Below are 24,693 nucleotides of genomic sequence, written 5' to 3' on the forward strand. Positions count from 1 at the left end.
CAATTGTATAACTCATCTGTATATTGCATTGTGTGCTTACTACCCAGAGTCAGTTCTCCTGTCACCATGTATTTGACCCCTGTTTACCCTTTTCTGCCTCTCCCCCTCCCCCCTTCCCTCTGGTAACCACTAAACTCATCTGTGTCTGAGTTTTTGTTTGTCTTATTCGTTTGTTACTTTTAGTTGTATATCCCACATGAGTGAAATCATATGGTTCTCGACTTCTTCCATCTGACTTGATTTAGCATGATGTTCTGATGTTCTCAAGATCCATCTATGTCACAAATGGCACACCTGTTAGAATGGCTATTATCAACAAGACAAGTAGTAACAAGTGTTGGAGAGGCTGTGTTCTGAGAAAAAGGAACCCTCATACACTGCTGGTGGGAATGTAAATTGGTACAGCCAGTATGAAGTTTCCTTAAAAAATTAAGAATAGAATTACCATATGACCCAGCAATCCCTCTTCTGGATATCTATCCAAAAATTTTGAAAACATTTATTTGTAAAGATATATGTACCCCTATGTTCACTGCAGCATTATTCAAGGTAGCAAAGACATGGAAACAACCTAAGCATCCTTCACTGGATGATTGGATAAAGAAGGTGTGGTATATAAACACAATGGAATATTACTCAGCCAAATAAAGGATTTTGATTGTCCTGTTGTTCTGTCCTTTTAGAAGGCTTGTCATTCTAGGAGGGGAACATGCTTATGGTGTCCTTATCCTAAAATAAAATAATTTTTATTTAACTCAGTATAGCCAAAATGTCCTAGAACAGAATCTAGGACAAGTCCAAAGCAGAGGTATCTAAAGAGTTTGACTATGTTTTTCATCTAACAGCTGGTGCCTTAGTTGGAAGCATTTGGATGGTGCTTGTCCGTCCTTCTGTCCATTTGCATGCACACTTAATATCTTCTTTTCCCCCAAAGAAGAACTATTTTTATTCTCTTTCCTTCTACCAAAATATCTGTAACCATGGCAAATATTTTCAGAAATTCACTATTTGTATTATTTTGCTAATATAAATATTTTTAATGATTATGGCAATATTCCAAATAATTGATTGGGGATTTAATATTCATCAGCTGAAGATAATGGAACATAAAACAACAGGTTAACTTTGGCTGTCCAGTTTGGGATTAGCCACCACACGTATGTCCAGAGTGATCTCAGTCTATTTGGTATCTTTTTATTTTAAGTTACTTGATTCTGAATTTAATGAAGGCATATCTGTCTTTGCAAGCCTGTTTCCTGATGTCATTAGAAGCTGTAGGTTTCAGAGACCACATGTCCATGGGCCAGATGTCTCAAGAGGGATCATTAATTGCAGTTGCTTGAGTTCGGTGTACACGTGGTTAAAGAGAAAGAAGGTGTTAACATTTCTCAAATGAGTCCTGTTTCATGTTTGTACACACATGCTCTTTTTTTTTAAATTCTGCTGGCATATTGTTTATGGTGGGTACTGGGAAACATCACATCTGCTTGCATCTTGCTCAGAATCTCAATAACTCTATCATTCAGACCTGGTGCTTATTTTTCTACTAGGCCTTTGTGGAGAGTCGATAATGCCTGCCATCTGCCACAGAGCACATCGCTACCTGCCAACAGGCAGGCTGGGGTGACCTCTGCTTCCCCACCACTGATTAGTATTCACATGCTAGCTTATTAGGAATGACCCCACCAGGCCTCTCTGTTGCTTTGCCTTTGCAGTGGTTGGCGGCTCACCTGGCAGGCACGGCAGTGAAGGAAGCTAAAGATATAATCAGGGGATGCAGGCAGGCTTTGCAAACCAGATGGTGTCCATAGTCCTATGGCAGAGGACCGGGCTGTGAATGCAAACCTTGATTTCTAACACTGAAACAGGGTGCCTCATAGAAGGCACCTAAGGAAAGCATCATCGGGGTTTTGAGTTAAAATCCACTCGGGTGTAATATATTAACGATATTTCTTAGCAAAATACCTGAAAGAAAGGTTTGGCTATTTTATTAAAGAAGACATGTAATTGGGAGGAGGTTCTTATTATGGCATGTTTAAAAAGGAGAAGCACATAAATGCAAGTCTTTCAAATTGTACAAACCACTTTCATTTTTTTTTGTTTTGTTTTGAATGTATCATTAAAACAGAAATTAGAAATGAGCTAGTGAATATGCCTTTAGTGAATGAACCAATATTTACACAAAGCGTTTTTTTCTTCTTCCTTTACAGCTTTGTGAACTGGTGAAATTCTATGTATTCAAAACATCATATGATTTTTTTTTTCTGGTTGAAATCCAAGTTTTTCTTGGCGAGAAGGAATCTGGGTTATTCCTGTATATTTTGTGTTTATATAGAAAGGAAATGGTTAGATTTACTTACCTGTCCATTACTTAGTTAAGATTTAAAAGTAAAGCCATATTTTATTTTCATCTAATTGTACTTTATATTTTAAATAGAAGCCTTAGTGTAAGAGGAGTCAAGCTTGCATTTTTTTATTATTGAGAGTAACCTAGAACCAAATATTGGAGGTTTCAGCATTCCCTAAAGTTATCATATAAAATGTGGCCTTCTACCAAAACAAATATGTGCCTAGAAATAACTGTTACCAATTTGGCAGAAAATGTGATTGTAAACATGTTAAAGGAGGCTGATGGAAAGGCAGTGAGGGCGTTCGTTGCTGAACCAAATCTTAGCTCTTCCGATCATCTCAAGAGGTTAATTTCTGCAAAGAACAACAAAGCCACCTTCACCCTAGCTTACGTAGGGGCCTTGGGTAGTCGGTAATTATCATAATACTTTTTTTAAAGTGTACATTTGTTAGGCATTTATTATGTGCCAGGCATTGTTTAAAATGCTTTATGTGTGTATTAGCTCATTTAATCTTCCCAGCAGGCTTGTCAGGTGGGTATTATTTATCCCCATCTTACAGATGAGGAAACAGGCACAGAGGTGCAGTGAGTTGCTCAAGGTCACACACAAGTTATAAATTCAGGCATTCTGGATCCAGAGCCTGTTTCTTAATCATTAGAGCACCGTACACAGTACACCTAGCCATGCACTTTCACTCTTAAGTAATTTGCATGAGTAAGGTCTCTCAAGTGGATGAGATAAACATCATGAAAACTTCTATATTCTCATATGCTCCCCTTACAAATGCAAAATGCTCTATAAAGTGCAACCCAAACACAAGGAAGTCCTTTGGGTAAGATGGAAAATAGGGTGGCATATGTGGGTTCTTCTACACTTATTCTCAGCGGCCCATACCTTTCAAAGGATATAAACATTGAAATAGAATGTCACTGACATACTTTGGGGTCCCCACTACTAATGAGGCACAGCTGTTTTCTGCCATGGAGGTCTCCTCTTCACAGAATTCACCTGAATTTCTTTTTTCAGAATAAGTGGATAAGCCGCAGCCCAATGCTGCAGCGGAGGGTCTACCATTCCATGGCTGCCGTGCGCAGGAAGCTTTATGTCCTTGGAGGCAACGACCTGGACTACAACAACGACCGGGTCCTCGTGCGGCATATCGATTCTTACCACATAGACACTGACCAGTGGACGCGTTGTAACTTCAACCTGCTGACTGGCAAGTACCTTTGATTCAGTCAATCAGGAAAAGCAGAAATGCAAGAAGTGGCCTGATTTGTTTTCTTAGACATCATTAGTGCCTCTCTAAATACGAAGCGTGTGGTAATTGAACTTTTTATTTTGCTTTTATTAACCAGAAAGGTGCCCATTATTGACCTCACAAAAATGTGACTTGATCGGGCGGCCGAGCGTCTCCTTTCTCAGGGCCCGTGTGACCTTCGTGCCTGTTCCCATGTGGCACGTCAGGTCCACCACTGTCAATAGATCCACATAGGAATTTTGAGACGAGTTCAAAACGCCCTATAAAATGGAGGAACCAGGTGCTGAAAGTTAATGACTATTTACAGAAGCAGTTTATTTTCAACTTCACACTACTTTTAGTCCTTTTATTTCTTGGGAGTTCAGGAGAATGCACTTCATTATTTGTCACTGTCAAATATTGTTTTAGACTGTATTCTCTTACAGACTAAATGTTCAGAGCAGTGCTGTGCATAGGGGTTTGGCGGCACTTCTGGGCACACATACCCGTCCCAGCATTACCACAGGCAACACTGGGTAGGGACCATCCTCTTTCTAAAAGGGGTGAAAGGGAAGCAATAGACAGCTTATCTCTGACTTTCCTTTATGGAGTTGAAAACGGTTTCTCCCTTGCTGGCTTGCGTCATTAACATCCACAAGTGACCAGGTTCTTTCCAGGCTGCTCTACTAACAGGAAAATCAGACTCAAAATGGTGGGCGGGACTAGTGCCTGAAGACAACTGAATATGCTGAGTGGGCACTCAATCACTCACAGCTGTTGCTGGGCCATTGCGAGCATAACCAATGTGAGCGTTTCAGATGCTTTGTATTCAGCTGCTGTTTTTAGAAAAATGCTCTTTGAGGCTCACCTACAAGTACTTAACTCTAGGTTGCTGTAGTGGCACCTGAGCTACTCGGTCCCTGGATCTGTGCTTCTGTCTGCTATAGGATCTGGCTTATTTATTACCCGAGTCAATCCTGTGTCAGCCCATCAATAAAAAGAGACTGTCTCACTCTTTGATGGCCTCCAGGGAAGAATATGTGGTAGTGAGTTATTCTATCTTCTTTTTGAAATGGGGGAGGAACCTTTCATCATCTCGGCGTGTCAGTATCGAGGGACTATCCACGCTAGTCCCAGCTCAGGAACTTTAATATAGTCTTAAGACTGTTGTGTATGTAAAGCAAGGGAGGGTAGTTACTTTATCAGTCTTTTCTGCAATTTATCTTCATTTGGAGCACGCTAGGGCCATGGCTGTTTTATTGGCTTCTTGGGGCTGCAGCTGTTACTTGACAAATGCAAGCACTTGCCTTAAAAGCATTTGTAGTACAAGAGGTGTTCTGCATTTCTAAAATGTACCTTATTTCCACCACTATACATTTATGGCATATAACGGTATAAAACTCTTAGTTCTATATGACTTATTATTGCTGTGTTTAATCCTTTATTTACTCACTTGGCTGGCCAATAAGTGTTATGGCCTGGTTCTGACCCAACAGATTGAGTCTCTGAGAAATAGTGGTCAATTCTTCCCTCTCAGTACTGGGAGGCAGTGATTGCTGCAAAAGTCCTGTGGCGTATACAGGTGTGCCACAGGCGGAAATTGTATCCCTCAGTGGCAAAGGGGTTAATTAAGACACGCAAGGAAATGGATTCATTTTTTTCTTTTTATTCAATTCTCTTTACTTTAGGCCAAAATGAATCTGGAGTTGCTGTCCATAATGAGAGAATATATTTAGTTGGTGGATATTCGATTTGGACAAATGAGCCTCTGGCTTGTATCCAGGTGAGTGGTTGAAGTTCCTTTTGAAGTCTGTTCATGTGGTTCAGTGAGGTTACTTTTGGCAATGCTGCTACCGAAGGCAGAGATATTTACATGTAGAAAGAGGCTTGAGCTCCCTTTGCGCAGCTAGTTCAGCTACTAACCTTCATCCTGCGTCCCCCAAAATGATACCAATAGAGCCCTATTAGCCATGGAGATGAGCTTTGAAAATATATATAATATGTGTTGGAAATGGGGACAGTGGAGTACCCTTCCCTATCTCACAAATAAAAAAATCTGAACATCTTTAGCAACTAAATACTTTCAGACTCCCAGACCTTTACAATGGTTTCCTTTCTGCTCCAGTTCCTTATTTTCTATATCGTAATTGGCTCATTTCCATAAGGCTACCTACAAAGGCACTCTTCCTTTCCCAGGAAGCAGGTTGTAGGGGGTTAGGATTGGTCTGGTAGGGACAGCCTCTGCCCCACAGAATGGCCCTGGCACCTCACTCAGCATGTGAGCAGCTCGAGCTGGGCAAGTTGCAAGCTGGTCTGTTCAGAACAGCATTGGCTTATGTTATTATACATGTTCAAGGTATTGTTATTTATTTTAAAATAATTGTTATCATAGTTGTTTTTCTACTTTACACATTCTTTGATAGCATATTGACAGGGATTAGCCCTCACCTTTCTCCTGACCTCCATAAAAATACATTCTTTTAACTACTCATTATCTAATTTCATCTTTGTGGGAAGATGTTTAACAACTATTTCAATATCTTTAATAATTGCAGAACTATTCAAGCTTTTAATTTCTTCAGTCACATCTCATAAAGTATACATATATTTTTTTAATGAACTTTCCCTTGTCTGTTTTCAAAATTGTTAGCATATAATTGTATTATCCTTAGTTGTATTTCCCTTTACATTCATAATCCTGGTTTTCTCTTCTTCTCTTGATTTGTCTTGCCAGAAGTTTGGGGACATTAACATACTGCCATTAGATCAAGTAGATCTAAATCAGTAAGGGTAGCATAGATGCGAATACAGCAGTTCCCCCTTATCCACAGTTTTGCTTTCTGCTGTCTCAGTTACTTGCAGTCAATCGCAGATGAAAACATTATGTGGAAAATCCCAGAAATAAACAATTTGTAAGATTTACTGCACACTGTTCTGAGCAGTGTGATGAGATCTTGCTCTGTCCTGCTCTGTTCCGCTCCACCCCGCCCAGGACTTAAATCCTCCCTTTGTCCAGGAAGCCCATGCTGTCTATGCTACCCTCCCGTTACTCCCTTAGCGGCCATCTCAGTTACTAGAGCGACTGTCACAGTATCCCAGAACTTGTGTTCAAGTAACCGTTATTTTACTTAATGCCTTAAAGCACAAGAAGAATGATGCAGCAGTTCAGATACGCCAGAGAAGCAGTAAAGTGTATGTATGTATGCATGTATGTATGTATAGGAAAAGCAGTACTATCCAGTTTCAGGCATCCAGTGGTCTCAGAATGTATCTGTGTGGATAAAGGAGACTACTGTAACATAATTAACAAGATTTTTCTAATGGATGGGATTTCTGGGTCAAACAGTTAGTGAAAACCTTTGTTTTTTTTCAGTCTTACTGAGATATAATGGACACTAAATATCGTATTAGTTTAAGGTGTACATGATTTTATATATGTATATATTGCTAACTGATCACGATGTTTAGTTAATATCCATCATCTCACATAGTTGTTTTTGGTTTTTTTTGTAGTGAGAACTTTTAAAATTGACTCTCTTAGCAACTTTCCAGTATATAATACAGTGTTGTGAACTCTAGTCATCATGCTGTACTTTACATCCCCAGGGACTTCTTTACTTTATAATTGAAGTTTTTACCTATTGGCCACCTGGACCCATTTCCCTCACCTCCCACCCCCCCATCTCTGGCAGTCACCAATCTGTTCTGTTTCTCTGAGTTCGATTTGCTTAGATTCCACATATATGAGAGATCATATAGTATTTGTCCTCTGTCCAACTTACGTCACTTAGCATAATGCCCTCAAGGTCCACGTATGTTGCTGCAAATGGCAGGATTTTCTTTTTTATGTTTGAATAATATTTCATTGTATATATGTATGTACCATGTTTTCTCTATCCATTCATCCATCAATGTACACTTAACGTTGTTTCCATGGCCTGGCTATTATAAATAACACTGCAATGGACCTGGGGTGCAGATATCATTTTGATAGTGATTTTGTTTTCTTCAGATCTATCGCTAGAGTGGAATTGCTGGATCATATTGTAGTTTTAATTTTTTTGAGGAACCTTCATACTGTTTTCTATAGTGGTTGCATCAATTTACATTCCTACCAAGAGTGTACAAGGGTTCCCTTTTCTCCACATCCTCGCCAATACTTGTTATCTCTTGTCTTTTTGATGATGGCCATTCTAACAGCTGTGAGGTGCTATTTCATTGTGGTTTTGGCTTGCATTTCCCCGATGATTACTGATGTTGAGCACCTTTTCATGGACCTGTTGGCCATCTGTATGTCTTCTTTGGGAAAATATCAATTCAGATCCTCTGCCCATTTTTTAATCAGATTTTGTTTCTATTGAGTTTTATAAGTTCTTTATATATCTTGGATATTAACCCCTTAGCAGATATATGATTTGCAAATATTTTCTCCCATTCTGTAGGCTGCCCTTTCATTTATGATCTTTAATTTCCTGAGGGAGACAAGCTAGTTTTAAGGTTTCAGAAAAGGGGGACCTTGCATATAAATTTAGGGAGGTGGCCAAGGGTAGACAGGATAAGGCTTCATGAAGGACTTCATGTTTGTTGATGGTGGACAGGGTACATGGATTCTTTGGGGTTTTATGTAGTTGAGTTCTTTGAATTCTTTATATATTTTGGATATTAGCCCCTTATCAGATACATGATTTGCAAGTATTTTCTCCCATTTGGTAGGATGCCTTTTCATTTTTTTGATGCTTTCTTTTGCTGTGCAGTTTTTTAGTTTGATATGGTCCCACTTGTTTATTTTTGTTTTTGTTGCCTTTGCTTTCGGTGTCAAATGCAAAATCATTGCCAAGACCAATGTCAAGGAGTTTACCCATTTCCTTCTAGGAGTTTTATGGTTTCAGGTCATATGTTCAAGTCTTTAATCCATTTTGAGTTCGCTTTTGTGTATTGTGTAAGGTAGGGGTCTTTTCCTTCTTTTGCATGTGGCTGTCCAGTCTTCCCAACACCCTTTATTGAAGAGACTATCCTTTCCCCCATTGTATGTTCTTGGCTCCTTTGTCACAAATTAATTGACTATATATGCATGGGTTTATTTCTGGGCTCACTATTCTGTTCTGTTGATCTGTGTGCCTGTTTTTATGCCAATACCATACTGTATTTTTGGGGTTTTGTTTTATTATAGGTTTGTAATATAGTTTGAAATCAGAAAGCATGATGCCTCTAGCTTTGTTCTGCTTTCTCAAGATTGCATTGGCTATTTAGGGCCCTTTGTGGTTCTATATGAGTTTTAGGGTTGTTGTTTTTTTTTTTCTGTGAGAAATGCCATTGACTATTGATAGTATTGCATTGCTTTCAGTAGTATGGGCATATTAACAATATTACTTTTTTTAGTCCATAAGCACAGAATATTTTTCCATTTATTTGTGCCTTCTTCATTTTCTTTCATCAGTGTCTTATAGTTTTCAGTATACTGATTTTTCACCTCCTTGGTTAAATTCCTGGGTATTTTATTCTTTTTGATACAATTGTAAATGGGATTTTCTTTCTTTTTTTTTTTTTTTTAAGCTGAGCCATCCTTCCACCTGTTGGCAGCTCAGTGGCTGCTCAGCTCGGGCCAGGCATTGAACCACTGTTGCTCAGAGCTCAAACTCTTGAGCGAGCTGTTAACCAACTGAGCCACTCAGCCAGCCCTAAGGGATTGTTTTCTTAATTTCTCTTTCTGATAGTTTGGTGTTAGTGTATATAAATGCAACAGATTTTTGTATATTGATTTTGTGTCCTGCAACTTGATTGATTTATTAAGTTTTTTTGGTGGAGTCTTATCATTTTCTTATATGATATCATGTCATCTGCAAATGAATACAGTTTTACTTATTTCTTTCCAATCTGGATGCCCTTTATTTCTATTTCTTGCCTAACTGCTCTGGCTAGGACTTCTAGTACTGTCTTGAATGAAAGTGACAAGAGTGGTTATACTTGTCTTGCTCATAATCTTAGAGGAAAAGCTTTTAGCTTTTCACCACTGAGTGTGATGTTAGCTGTGGGCTTCTCCTATGTGGCTTTTATTATGTTGAGGTATATTCCCTCTATACCCAGTTTGTTGAGTTTCTATCGTGAATGGATGTTGAATTTGTCAAATGCTTTTCTTGCATCAGTTGATATGATCATATGATTTTTATTCTTCATTTTAATGTGTTGTCTCACATTGGTTGATTTGCATATGTCAAACTATCCTTGCATCCCTGGAATAAATCCCACTTGATCATGGTGTATGATCTTTTACATGGACCATTAAATTTGGTGTGCTAATATTTTGTTGAGGACTTTTGCATCTATAGTCATCAGGGATATTGTCCTGTAATGTTCTTTTTCTGTAGTGCCCTTGTCTGGTTTTGGTATCAGGGTAGTGATGGCCTCATAAAATGAGTTTGGAAATCTTCCCTACTCTTCTGTTTTTTGGAAGAGTGTGAGAAGGATTGGTATGAATTTATTTGCTAGAATGCCCAAGGGAAGCCATCTGGTTCTGGACTTTTCTTTGTGGGGGGCTACTGATTACTAATTCAATTTGCTAGCTAGTAATTGGTCTTTTCAGATTTTCTAGTTCTTCATGATTCAGTCTTGTTAGGTTGTATGTCTCTAGGAATTTATCATCTTCTTCCAGCTTGTCCAATTTGGTAGCATATAATTGTTCATAGTAGTCTCTTATGACCGTCTGTATTTATATGGTATCAGTTGTAATATCTCGTCTTTCATTTCTAATTGATTTGAATACTTTCCTTTTCCTTCGTAAGTCTAGCTACAGGTTTGTCTATTTTGTTTATCTTTTCAAAAAACAGCTGTTAGTTTCATTAACATTTTGTATTGTCTCTAGTCTTTAGTTCATTTATTTTCACTCTCTTTGTTATTTCCTTCCTTCCACTGACTTTGGGTTTGTTTTCTTCTAGTTGCTTGAGGTTTGAAGTTAGATTGTTTATTTAAGCTTTCTTTTTTCTAAATGTAGGCATTTATCGCTATGGTCTTCCTTCTTACACTTCTTTTGCTTCATCCCGTAAGTTTTGGTTTGTTGTAGTTCCATTTTCATTTGTGTCAAGATATATTTTTTTTAATTTCTCTTTTGATTTCTTCTTTGACCCATTGGTTTTAAAGCAGCACGTGGTTTGATCTCCACATATTTGTGAATTTTCTTGTTTCTTCTTATAATTGATTTCTAGTTTCATGCCACTGTGGTTGGAAAAGGGCTTAATATGATTGCAGTCTTCTAGAATTAAGACTTGTTTTGTGGATTAACATGATATATCCTGGAGAATGTTCTAAAATGTACATTTCTTAAGTGTACATGAAATGCTTACAAAAACCTATCATGTACTAATGTCAAGAAAACTTTAATAAATTTAAAAAATTAAGTATTATGTAAACTATGATCTCTAACTACAATGCAATGAAGTTAGAATTTAAACAGTTAAACCTCAATATATCTGGAAATAGTAAAACATATTGCTAAGTAACTTATGGGTTAAAGAAGTCATAATGGAAGTTAAAAAATAATACTCCAAACTGAGTGAAAACGAAAACAGTATATCACAAAGCTTGTACGATTTAGCTTAATAAGTTAGAAAATAAACTCAAAGTAGGAGAGAAAGAATGAAAATGAGAGGAAAGTAATAAATTAGGAAACAATAATACAGTAGAAAAAAATGATCAAAGCTACAAGTTTGTTCTTTGAAAACATGAAAATCTTTAAGGGGGTCTTTAGTTAATTGAAGGCTGATTTGTACTAAAGCTTGGTGACATCTTTTGGCTAACAAAAAACAAGCAAAACTGTTTTCCCTCAAGGAGTGCTTCTAGTCTCCCATCCACACATGTATTTGTTTTCACTGTCTTTTGGATTTATTTTTATTTTTTACTTTTCAGAACTTCAAAACGCTGAACTGGGCAACAGGTAGCGCTCTGTAATGTTAGAACCCTGTGTTAAGTAGGTTTGGGACCCTTCATTTTACTACTTACACAATGGAAGCAAGTTTGAGTTTATTATTAAGGTACACATTTTAAATATATTTATGGGTATATTTCTACTAATTTTAACATCAAATTAGCTCAAGGAGTAGAAGTGAAGTTGGAATGATCATTGATCATATATACTAGTTAACTCATAACTTTTGGCTCTTCCTCAAAAGATGGGAGTCATGTGTATTTAAACCACTAAGGATACTCGAGAGTAGCCTCAGAATTAAGATGATTCTAAAAGAGGTGATTCATAAATGTTTAATCAATGCCTGCATTAGTATAATAAATTTTACCTCTGAGATCAGATATTCTAAGATATACAACTCAACCATGTTGCAAATGCTCTGTTTATGCCCTTGGCTGGCACAATAGTCCTACAAAGCAGATAACTTTGACAAAGGCTTTTGAGAGCTTTTACTGTTTATATAATAAATGTTCATGTAAGTATGCAGATTGTCACTTAAAGAGATGTTTGCAATGGAAGTCTTCACAAATAATAGACTCATATATCATATATATTTTTAATTAAATTTATTGGGGTGACAGTGGTTAGTAAAATTACATAGGTTTCAAGTGTACAATTCTATAATACATCATCTGTATATCACATCATGCTCGCCACCCAGTCAGTTCTCCTTTCATTTTAGTTATTGACAACAGGTGACAGTTTATGTAATCATTCATTCTGCACTATGGTTGCACACTCAAATACTTATTTTATGGGTGATTATGAAACTATTTATTTTGGTTCACTAACAGTAATATACTGATGATTGGAGAAACTCACTATATGTTCAAAAGCAAGTCACTTCTTTACTACTTGCTGGAAGAATATCCAAGAAAGAAGCAAGAATGGGAGACTGGATTAGTGTTTATGAGAAAATGTTGAACAGAGAATAGAAATTCCTAAGTACAAGTCAGCAGGTTGAAAAGTACAGGAAAGAGTGATGAAGAAAATGGTATACATCTAAAAAATATCAAAGTTTATATTTTTTGTAAGTTACGAATGTATATAATCCTTGGATTCTAAGGGCATGGATAAAATTAATCAATGTCACACTTAAATAGTTCATATTGGTCTGTTAACATCCAGTAGTAAAGTCATTTTTCTCTCTTGAAAATACTAGTCAATAAACTGCCTCATTAGATTGCCCATTCTGGGCTGTACCTAAGGCTTCTTTAACTGTCCCCTGTAGGATTCAGCCACACAGGGATGACGCATGGGAGATGCTGAGAAAACATACTATTTCCTTCTACTTAGCATGGACTACTTGATCCATTACAAGGGCAACTCAAACCAAAAGTATGCTCTTAAATTAGTACTTGTTTAAAGATTGATATTTGGACTTGTTAGTAATACTCATGGGAAACATTAAAAATAGATTGCTGAGGAAAGTGAGGTGCCCTTGTGCATCCAGTGGGTGTGTAAGCAAGTCTGGGAGAAAGGTTGACTCGAATCTGGGGCGCTATGGCCGACGAGCAGCACATGTGGAGGGAGCAGCTGCAGACGTGCAGAAGTGATAAGTCTGTGTTTCCAGATCACCTCCCCTGCTCTTGATTGACGATTACTTCCTTTTGGCTAGAGGCTATGCTGTCAGGCTGGCACCTCCTTCTCCCCAGCGCCTTCTCTCTGCCAGTTTACAGGGGAGTGTTTTGGAGAAAAACTGTCAACACTTCCTTTTCCCTTCTCACAGATTAAATAAATTACATCTGCTTAAATTAACATATGCAGTCTCTGTTGTTTCATGGAACCAGAATAAAATTCTCTGGATGATGACCTCAACTGTTATTTTATCTTCTAAAAATGTATTCAGTTGGAGAAAGGATGTCATAAATGGTGCAAAATCCTTGCTCTTTCTTGGGTTGCAACCTTGAGCTCAGTACTGGCTCTACCAATTACTGTGTGACTGTGAGCAAGTCACTGGGCTTTTATCTCATTTTTCTTCTCTTTACATTGAAGACAATACTTAACCTTCTATAGCTGAGGTAAATACTGAAAGATCTCTATTATCTACATTTAATGAAATACTATTCAAAATCCTATTGCACTTTTTCTTTTTCTCATAGGGTGGAGGAATACTTCTCAAATTCTCTAGGAAAGTAAACTTATAATCAAGATGCTTTTTAAAACGAATGGGAGAAACTTGCCCTACCCAGTCAAAATAACTAAATGTGGTACTGCAGGAAGATAACTTAGGTCAACCAGAGAGGAAAAGGTAGTATGTAACCTAGATACTTTAAATTAGTAGTGGCAGAGTATTGTTCAGTAAATGGGATGGGACACTTAGCTGTCCATTTTGGGGGAAAAAATAGCTAGAAATTTAATTTCTTTTACTCTAGGTTTAATGATTTCCTCCTTTTTTGAGTGTGGATCCCCAAATCCTAAAGGCCCCTTTCATCTACAATAATGCATTATTATAGTTACAGGCTTAAGAATTATACATATAGGTGATAGGTGAAGGCATGAGAGTGACGAGATCATTAAAGAGTACCAACAGGTGTCTGTGGTTGAAATATTGGGGCACACCTACATTTAGGATGCAGGTGGAGGAAAAGGGACCAAAGCTGTTAATAGGACAATGTCAATGATGAACTTATTTTATTTTTAATTATGGAATCCAAGGGAGAAAATGTTTTACTTATTTTATTTTTTTTAAATGTACTAATATATAGTTGGCATATGTTAGTTTTAGGCATACAACAGTGATTTTACATTTAAATACCTTATGATGGGATCAACACAGTACATCTAATAACCATCTGTCACCTTACAATTATTATATTGTTCCCTGTGTTGTATACTACATCCCTGTAGCTTATTTACTTTTTAAACTAAAAGTCTGTACATCTTAATCACCTTCACCTTTTTACACCCTCCCTCTAGCAACCATCAGTTTGTTCTCTGTTATCTATGGGTCTGTTACTGTTTTGTGTACTTGTTTTAAGATTCCACATAAAAGTAAAATCATATAGTGTTTGTTTTTCTCTGACTTATTTCACTTAGCATGCCTCCTAGGTCGATCCATGTTGTCACAAATATTAAGATTTCATTCTTTTTTATGGATGAGAAATATTCCAGTGTGTATGTGTGTATATATATCATCTTCCATTCATCTATCAGTGGATACCTACCTAGGTTGCTTCCATGTCTTGGGTATTATAAAAAATGCTGCAATGAACATAGCAGTTAAATTGTTTTTGTTTTTTTTTATTGTTTTCAATTTCCTCAGATAAATAATCCCAGAAGTGGAATTTCTGGGTCAGGTGGAAATTAATTTTTTTAATTTTTGAGGCATCTCCATACTGTTTTCCATAGTGGCTGTACCAATTTGCAAGCAAACTAACAGTGTACAAGTTTCCCTTTCCTTCACATCCATGCCAACACTAATTTATTTATTTTCTGATAATACTCAGTTCTGACAGGTGTGAAGTTGTATCTCCTTGTGGTTTTCATTTGCATTCCATTAGTGATGTTGAGCCTTTTTTCATATATCTGTTGGCCATCTGTATGTCTCTTTGGAGAAAGGTTTATTCAGGTCCTGTGCCCATTTTTTTAATTTATTATTATTATTTTGATCCTGACTTATACGAGTTCCTTACGTATTTTGGATATTAACCTCTTGTGGGATATATCATTTGTGATTATCTTCTCCCATTAAGTTTATTTTTCATTTTATTAATGGTTTCCTTCCCTGTGTAGAAATTTTTAGTTTGATGTATTCCTATTTATTTTTTCTTTTGTTTTCCATGCCTGAGGAAGCAATACCCCAAAAGTATTGCTATGACCGATGTCAGAGTTTACTGCCTATATTTTCTTTTAGGAGTTTCATAGATTTAGATCTGGTTTTTAATCATTTTGGGTTTATTTTTATATATGGTGAAAGAATGTGGTTTCATTTCTTTGCATGTAGAAGTATCTGTCCAGTTTTCCCAGCACCGCTTACTAAAGAAACTGTCATTTCCCCATTGTATATTCTTGTCTCCTTTGTTGATTAGTTGTCCATGTAAGCAAGAGTTTATTTCTGGGCTATTTTGTTCTATTGATCTATATGTCTTTTTATATGCTGGTGCCGTACTGTATTGATTATTATAGCTTTGTAATATTGTTTGAAATCAGAGAGTGTGATGCCTCCAACTTTGTTCTTCTTTCTCAAGATTGCTTTGGCTATTCAGGGTCCTTTGTGGTTCCATATAAATTTTAGTGTTATTTCTAATAGCTCTGAGAATGCCATTGGTATTTTGATAGGGACTATACTGAATGTGTAGATTACTTTGGGTAGTATGTACATTTTAACGATATTAATCATTCCAATCCATGGTACATTTATTTGTGTCCTTTTCAGTTTTTTCTTCAGTGTCTTGAAAGCTCTGTACTCTGAAAATTACATCTCCTTGTTTAAATTTATTCCTAGGTATTTTATTCTTTTTGATGCAATTGTAACTAACCAGTTTTGACAAGTTATTTAACCAGTCTAAGGCAGTTTTTTTTAGAAATTCCTAGGACCCATCAGCTCCAAATCAAGTAGCCGTCTTCAATCCAGATGTGGAGGGCGCATCTCAGTGGCCCATTTGGGAATCGAACTGGCAGCCTTGGTGTTATAAGCCCATGCTCTAACCACCTGAGCTAACTGGCTGCCCCTAAGGCAGCTTTATTAAATGAACATAATGCTACCTATCTGATCAGTATTCTGAAGATAAATGATTGTGTGTGTGTGTGTGTGTGTCTAAATACAGACACACACACACACACACACACAAGCATAGACACACACACACACAAGCATACAAACATACAGAATAGCACTTAGCAGGAAGTTAGTACATACTTCTGGTATTCTACTGTGAGAAAAATAACAGTGCCCAAGGTATGGCCATGGTGGCATAACTGAATTTAAAGGCGGGCTTCTTTTTATATGTACACAGCTTAATTTTAAGCCACCGTTGTTGACATACAGGCGTCTTTTCTTTTGTAGGTCCTGGATGTAAGTAGAGAAGGCAAAGAAGAAGTGTTCTACGGGCCGACGCTCCCTTTCGCTTCCAATGGGATCGCAGCATGCTTCCTTCCAGCTCCGTATTTCACATGCCCTAACCTTCAAACGCTGCAAGTGCCTCATCACAGGATTGGCACCGTCTGAAAAGCCAATGCTCTGTTAATAACCATGAACAGGAGGGACAACATGGCCTGACTTTTGGATACTGAGCATAAAAAGACTCAGTGCTCAATGCTTCCTTGTTTTGTTTCATAGGTCTTATGTTCAGATAAACAGTAGCAAAAAAAAAAGAACAATTTTCTAAAATACATTACTGAAAATGCCTGTCGCCCTTCTCAGTGTGTCTCATACAATACAATACCGTATGTATGACTTTACTGTGGTATAGCTTAGTGCTGATTTCATGGTCCGTTATTGTTCTATGGGTCCTTAGAGTGTTTTTGTCCACTTTTTCTAACCAGTGCTGTCTCGTACAACGTGACACTGTTGGTAAGTCCATTTATTTCACAAGTACTCTCACCAATGATCTTAAAAAAAAAATCTTCAGTACTTAATCCCTTTATTACTTAAACCTGGGTTTGTAATTTTTCTTTAAAAACGTAACATTATGCAGTCCCACTCAATAGAGACACACAGCATTATGACATCATACATCTTTAAATGCCATATTTTATCAAGGTAATACAAATAATAGAAGTACACTGGAATAGCAGTTGGAATACCCAGACTTTTCACCTTGGCTATTACTCTGTGACCTTGGGTTAGGGGCTTAACTTTCCAGTGCTTCAGTTTTCCCACTTTTTAAGGAGGGCAATTATTGATTTCCAAATTAATTTAGAAGAATGTTGTGAGAATTGAGCAAATGCTCCAAAGTACTTTGCCTAAGAAAAAAAAATGTCATTCAAATGCCAAGGTATTTTACTGTCTTTAGAACCATATAACTGAACAGTGAGATTATTTTTGAAGTTTAAAAATTACTAGATCTATCTGAACACATGCTATGGGATAAATGATTCTGACATCATGTGAAAGAGATATACTAATTAGGAAAAAGGGAGTTTACCAAAGCCTACCATTCCTAAACTTGTACAAATCCTTGCCTCAAATAGTAACTCTCTGAAACATCTCATTTAAACTCATTTAGTGAAAAATGATATTGTATAGTTCGAAAAAATTAGGTGTACTAATTTTGGTACTACAAAGTGCTTTGACCTAAATTTTAACGTAGCATTAGTAGTTCTAATAAAAGTTTTTCCATTTTGTTAAAGAATATGTCAGTCTTGAGCGCTTGTGGAATTCTTCTCCACCACCAATATATATTTTATTACTACCACTTTTAATAATACATAAGGATTTTTTAGGCTAGGTTTTTGGATTTGCTTTGTCTATAACAAAAAATAAAACGACTCAATAATATGTGAACATAAATTCAATAAGTATAAGTAAGTTTTCCCCCTTTCCTAATCTTGTTAAGATCTAAGTCACCTTTATTAAAAGGAAGACTTTACTCTGACTTTTTTCCTTAGCATAGTTTAATCATTTAGCAATCCTTGTCTTATAGGAATTTTTCATTTTATTCATGTAACTATTTTAGGAATCAGAAGTGAATGAATATCATACGATTTTTATCCAAAATACAGAATTCACTAATTTTATACTCGTACATTATAAGATACCTAAAATATTAATTTTTAAATAAATAATTATGTAAAACTTCTGGTTATTGAAACTAAAGGGTGGGAGACTAGGGGTAAGGAATAAAGGTAAATTTTTAAAAGAATAGATTTCATTTACACAACTTTAAGAGTATTTGTACAGTTCTGAAAAGTAAAGTGATGATAATTGTTATTTAGAAGGATGACAGAGAATCTCTTTAAAAGGTATAAACCATTTAAACTAAATTTTAAAAATATCTCACCAAGTCAGGAAAATGGACTCCAGCATTTCACAAATCTTTTCAACAAAGACCTAAGCAAGAAATATTTCAGAGTCATTAAAATTTCTACTTGATATACAAATTTTCCCTCTAGTATAAAGTTTTACCTTATAAAACCATTAAAATCTATTTATAATCTCAGCCCCTAAGTCCAATGAACAAAAAGGAAACAGTCTAACACTAAGCTTGCTTAATGATAACTGAAAGGCAGCCTGAGATTACTCTTGAGTACTTCTGTGTAGATTTCTAATCATTTAAGATCAGTATGTATTTTCAAACCCCTCCTTGGTGAACTTTAACATAGTATTCGCTAATATTACAAAATTGAACTCAGAAATTTTAAAAGCTTTACATAATTTTCAGAAACATCCTTTATAGTTACAGCCAAAGAACAGCATCCAAAGTACAACATATCTCCCCTAGAAAGAAAAACTCAGATCACTTACAATTAGATAATTTTCCTCAAGTTATCAGTAATAAAAGCTAATAAGAAAAAACTGTTTGGTCATATAAACTAAATTCCATTGAAATTATTTCAATGTATATTTTCCGTATAAGTGTACTATCCTACAGTAATTCATCTTTTATTTTCACTCTACAAAATTAAAGACCATAATTGTATTTGAATTTAAGTTACTAATTTGAATTTCCATAAGAAGACCATGCAAGTTCCAACAAGTTACATGTCATTTCAAGGTTTTAATTTTAAAAAAAGTACCACATAGATATTATTAGTGTTCTTAGTGTGGAAGGAAAAGCCAGCAAAGACATGACTCTCTAAAATACTGTGTATGTAAAACACAATAAAGTTCCTTAGATTCCTACCAACAAAATGACAATTAGGTGACAATTAGGGTATTTTACATATTTCCTTCCTGGTTTAACCACTGTTAAACTGTATCCCCTTCAGACACTGCAATAGCTGGAAAATTAGTGTTTTACTATAAAGTATAAAAGCAATAGGAATAAGAAATTATTTCTCCTATTAACATGGTTCATTTTTATTGTGGTTTCAAATAGTCCATCTGTCATAAAGAGGGAAGTTGAATAATCATGGGCACAGTGTAAGTGAAATACATACATTTTTATTATATATCCTTATTATATGCACAAAATAACTTATAAACATGCATATGAAATAAGAATGCCTAAAATTTTTCTAAAAGCACAATTCACAGAGGCAATAAATCAGATGTTAGCACAGCAAAAACTTTAATAAGCAGAAAATGATCCCAATCATTTGGTATTATTTTTGGTAATCTTACCAATATAGTTTATCATGAATCAAAATACAAATCTCTTATTAAATATGTGAAAGAATATGCTACTTTGCTAGCTTCCCAAACCAACTGTTTTAACCAAAGCTTGTTATTTATATCAGGATATTATATACTTGACTGACAAGGCAATATTTTTAACCCTAGGAGTAGACGGCAAATCCGTTTGGGGAAAATATAAGACTTATGTAACAAGTCTATCAATCAAAAAGCAGTGGTTTAATACTTTACAGCTTTTAATGGGGATTCTATATCTACCTTTTATCTTTGAAACACAAGTGCTATGTTAACATGTAGTATTTAGGGAAGGTAGGTTTCACAGAAGCTTTTACCAACTACAGACAGACACTTGTCAAATTTTTAAATAAAACAATCTTAAATGGGAAGTAAAAATAAAAACTCAAAAATTCTTTAAAAGTACATGAAAAGAGGTCTATGTAATTCTAGAACAAAGTAGCTTTAAAGTTTTGTGATAAAGCAAGAAGATAGTAACAATGATGGGAACTGAGTACATACACATAATCTAACAAACTACAAATATTTTTTTACACAGATGCCCAGGAAGAAAAAGCCAAACATGCTTAAGAAGAAAAGAAAATGTACTAGGAATAGGTAAAGATATAAAAGTTTTAAAGTATGAAACTCTTCTAATGCAAATGAACTCAATACTAAATGATTTTTGTACACAGACAATACTCCATGTTTTTTTTTTCTCCCCCATGGACATCTAATTAAATGTTGAATTAAAATTTAAATCATAACTAATTCTGAATGTCTAATAAAGTTTCATTTCATCACGCTGTTTTCCTTCAGTCATCTCGTTTACACTCCATCTGATACTTCACAGAAATGATTTTACTGGAATCCTCTCAGAGTATAGAACGAACATGGCATTCAGTCAGCTTAACAGTATAGTTTTCCTGCTTGAGGTCAGTTTGGACAGAAAGGTAGAGTCAGATGGCAGAAAGTCTCCTGATTGAAGGGGCTAACTATCAACTTATTAACAATGGACGCAATTCGAGTGCCCTGAGCAGAAAAGTAACGAGGAAAGTAGCATTTTAGGAATACTAATGTCAGAACTGTGACAAGGATTAATCTCAGGAAATGAGACCAGAGATTAGGAGATAAGAGATTATACGGCCTAACAGAAAAATGCATGGATGCACACAGCATGGCAAAAAATAGCAAAAGCCTGTACTGCTGATCAACTGAAAATGCGGAACAGTGAAGAATCCAAGATGCTAGGAAGCTCCAAGCCTAAGTAACCTGGGAAAATAGTGTATTCCCTGGGTAGAAAATAAAGGCACTGGAATACGAGGTGACAAGGGCAGTTTGAACCACAGCCTTGAGATTTCAGGAAGCTCCAGCTAGAGAGGGTTAGAGAGAAATGAGTACTAGGAACAGATCTGAGAGAGCAAATTATGAGCTAGTGTTATCTGTTGCCTACTAGAAGAATGTGGAGACAGCAGGTAAGGGCCAGATCATGCCAGTGGGGACAAGGAAGAACATGAGGGTGTTCTCAGAGTACAGGAGGAAGGAGCAGTATCACGGAGGAAAGCGTGCAAAGGTAAAGGGACATACAAATGTCACGGACAGGCTAAAGAGCAGGAGCAATGGAACATACTCAGATTTCACCAAAAAGTGGCTTACACTATACTGGTAGAAGCAGCAGCCTCAGCAATTAGGGGGTATTTAGGGGGAAAAGAATATTAAGGAAGCAGGTTTAAGCTACTCTAAGTCTGGGAATGGAAAAAGACAAGAGAATAATTGGAGGGCCAGTGAAGATTTTCAAGAAAAGGAACTAATTTTTTTTTCAATGAAAAAAAAAACAGCTTCTTTAAAATTTTACTTATAAATAAGAAACATACATATATACATACATAAACCTGTACTGTTACAGACTTTTTGTTGTAACAGATTTTTTAGGTACAAACTGGCTATTCTTAACATCTGCAGATATATACCCTAATGCGTGACTCAGCGATAGCTTTTCTTATTCCTTAAAAATTTCATATACTAAGGAGCAAGATTCTCAAAGATATATTTATCAATCTCCCTTGGAAAATAAAATATATATAGATATATATAGATATATCATATTATACATGATAACCTCTTTAAAGGCATCACCTTAAATAGATAAACTAGTTTAATATGTCACTATCATAATCAAAAGAAACTCATTGCTATGAAATCTATTAAGTAACCTTAAAGAGGTTTTTATCCATTTCATTTGTTGAAGTAATGAGTTGATTTGGAGGGAAAATAAACCATTTGTATGTCATCAAAATAGCAGATACTCCTTTAGACTTCACAGATTACAATTAGGACAGGGCTATTAACTATATTTCACTGATTGCAAAACGTTTCATTTTTAAATATAGTTCTTGAGCCAGAAAAGAGTTGAAATGTTTTCTTGAAGGACTAGAACCATGATAAAGACTAGAGTTCCGAGACGAAAGCAATAAATTATTTAAAAGATAGCAAACATGACACATTAAGAAAACATTGAAAAATAGTAGGATCATTCATCTAGGGACACAGTAAAGAAAGAGGAACAAAATTGAGGTATTCTTTACCTTTTGTGCGTGAATATATAATTATGTCTGTACATCTCCAAACAGAAAATAAGCCACCATATATTTTCATATACATTATCTCATTGGGTCTTGCCACACATTGTAAAACAAACTCTTTTTTTTCTCCTTGGAGAAACTGAGGCTCAGAAAGGTTAAGTAAGTTGCTCAAGGTCACAAAGCAGAGCTGAGTTTGAGACCCAGAGCTCTTCTTACTAAATAATGCTCACCATAAAAAGCAGTCAAGGATAAGAGCCCAACTGGTAAAGTAAGTCTGGATGACTGAGTTAAAAAATTGAGAGATGATTGCTACTAAAGGAACTAAACTGGTTCCCTATAAACAAAAAAGATGCTAAGTTATAAGAGGCTCTAACTAAAGAATAAGGAGATAAGTCAGCTGACTTCTCAGACCTCTTCTGTTAATTTGCAATCTTAAGATTTTCCAGAATATTATTAAGCCTCTTCTTAAAGACTCTTGGTTTACTGTCTTCCTGATAGGTCTTTTAATGGCAACTCCAAAAGAAAGGATGAGTAGAATAAAACATCTGGCAAGTGTTAGAACCTTAACATAAACACTGCTGGCTTAAGTTTAAAAAAAAAATTATATTTTACCTGTATAGTCATATAGCCAGATTCAGTCTCATTCCTCACAGTTAAGTGTGCTTGGTAAGAGTTTTATTTATTAACTTGCCTGACACATAGTATAAAAAAGGATAACAAATAAACAGTCCCATCTCCTGACCACACCCCTCCAAAAAAACAAAATGAAAACCAGGATACTTGAAAAAGTTTCCTATTAAAACATAACTTGTAAAAAACAAAAACAAAAAGAAACACAAACAATTCACAAGGCAAAAAGTCACATTACAGTACAAAGTCCATGGGTCAACCTGCTTAGATGTCATACACAGAAAACATCCCCAATTAGAAAGTTCTGTAGTTTAAAATCTCTTCAAAACAGAATTCAGTTTTGCTAAGTTCCAAAGATCCTGTAACACAATTAACCTCTATTTCCTTATTTGTATATTTTATACTTACAGTTATATAAGGTAAAAATCCTAGAAAGTGTTTTGAACAGAACATTATACAACCAATTAATTAGGAGTTAGAATGATGTGAAACAGCATTAGATACAAGAAAAGACGAATCGCAAAAAGCACTAGATGTCGTCATTCTCCAGTCTCTGTATCTCATCTTGTCCCACTTGTCCTAGGTGAGATAAAAGTTGGCTATAGGCTTTCCTGTATAAGAAAAAAGAAAAGAAGGCAGATATATTTATTACCCTCCCCATTATTTTTCATTTAAGTATTTACAAATTGAACCTACCTGAATGTGTCTGTACAAACATACACACACACACACCCCAAACACACTCCATGTGATTATAGTACTTTGATTCTTTAACAACCTTTGGGACATATGGAGTCTAGTATAAGTGCTGACCCCTCTAAATCAATCTTTTCAGAAACTACAGGCTTATTTCCACAAGGTTGCATTACTCTAAATAGTTCAAGCACTATCCTCAGTTGGATTGTAAACCTATAAGAAAAAAAAAGGTTTATTATCTATTTGTGACCAAAAACCATAGTATCTAATTGGGTCACTCAGCCTATTAACTGGACACACATGACATTGCTGATTCAGCAAAGCAAGCATCCCTCAAAGCGCTGATTTGCCACCGTGGATTTTATACAAAAACAAGGCACCTGAGGCTTGAGGTCCACTTCCCAATGAGGGATACAGTGTTTTGAGCAACAGCAGCACTGCTGAAATATACAGCATTCTAAGGTGGTCACTTTGAAAAGAACAATATGTGAATGGATGTGTCAATCACATCTGAACATTTCCCAACTCAACACACCCCAAATTTGGGGGAATGGGAAAAGAAGGCATTTCTAGAAAGTGAATCTAGATTTTATAATCATTGTTCAAAAGAACATAATGAAATTATCACACATACCTTTGTTTGATATTTCTGCCAAGGCCCCATTTCCGCTCTGAATCCTTCAGAGATTGAGTGAGGGTAGTAATCAAGTGAATAACAAGTTGCTGGTCCAATGTTGCCACTGTTTCTAAAATGCTGTAAATCTGATAATCGTATCTCATTCCATAATCCTGGATAAACTGCCTGAAAGTAAATCAAGTTACTTAAAATTACTTCTGGGGCAATTCCTTAGGCTGCTGTCTACATGGTAATCAGCTAGAACCTGAACACAAGAAAGATCACTTCCTATAAGATTACCTTAAGAATCTAGATGCCACATGAAGACTGTTTATAATAGTTAACAATGCAGGACAGACATGGCTTATTTCAGCCTAAGCCGGGAAGA

The 24,693-nt window shown here is 35.9% G+C and overlaps 2 protein-coding genes across 5 annotated transcripts in view; one reads left to right on the plus strand and one right to left on the minus strand.

Annotated features, from left to right (window-relative positions):
- KLHL32 (kelch like family member 32) overlaps positions 1–20,584 on the plus strand; it is a 122,827-nt gene extending 102,243 nt beyond the window's left edge. For all 4 annotated transcript variants that reach the window (XM_019633382.1, XM_019633384.1, XM_019633387.1 and 1 more), the window contains 3 exons: positions 3,378–3,570; positions 5,280–5,374; positions 16,557–20,584. In XM_019633382.1, coding sequence (XP_019488927.1) covers positions 3,378–3,570; positions 5,280–5,374; positions 16,557–16,718 — 450 coding nt within the window. In that variant the 3' untranslated portion in view covers positions 16,719–20,584. The remainder of the gene's footprint in view (positions 1–3,377; positions 3,571–5,279; positions 5,375–16,556) is intronic.
- The window catches only part of MMS22L (MMS22 like, DNA repair protein), a 132,348-nt gene continuing 127,712 nt past the window's right edge, over positions 20,058–24,693 (minus strand). The window contains exons 20-21 of the mRNA XM_019633381.1: positions 24,324–24,491; positions 20,058–23,604 (exon numbers count right to left, since the gene is read on the minus strand). Coding sequence (XP_019488926.1) covers positions 23,523–23,604; positions 24,324–24,491 — 250 coding nt within the window. The 3' untranslated portion in view covers positions 20,058–23,522. The remainder of the gene's footprint in view (positions 23,605–24,323; positions 24,492–24,693) is intronic.

Source organism: Hipposideros armiger, unplaced genomic scaffold (genome assembly GCF_001890085.2).
Source record: "Hipposideros armiger isolate ML-2016 unplaced genomic scaffold, ASM189008v1 scaffold_1299, whole genome shotgun sequence".
NCBI classification, from domain to species: domain Eukaryota; kingdom Metazoa; phylum Chordata; class Mammalia; order Chiroptera; family Hipposideridae; genus Hipposideros; species Hipposideros armiger.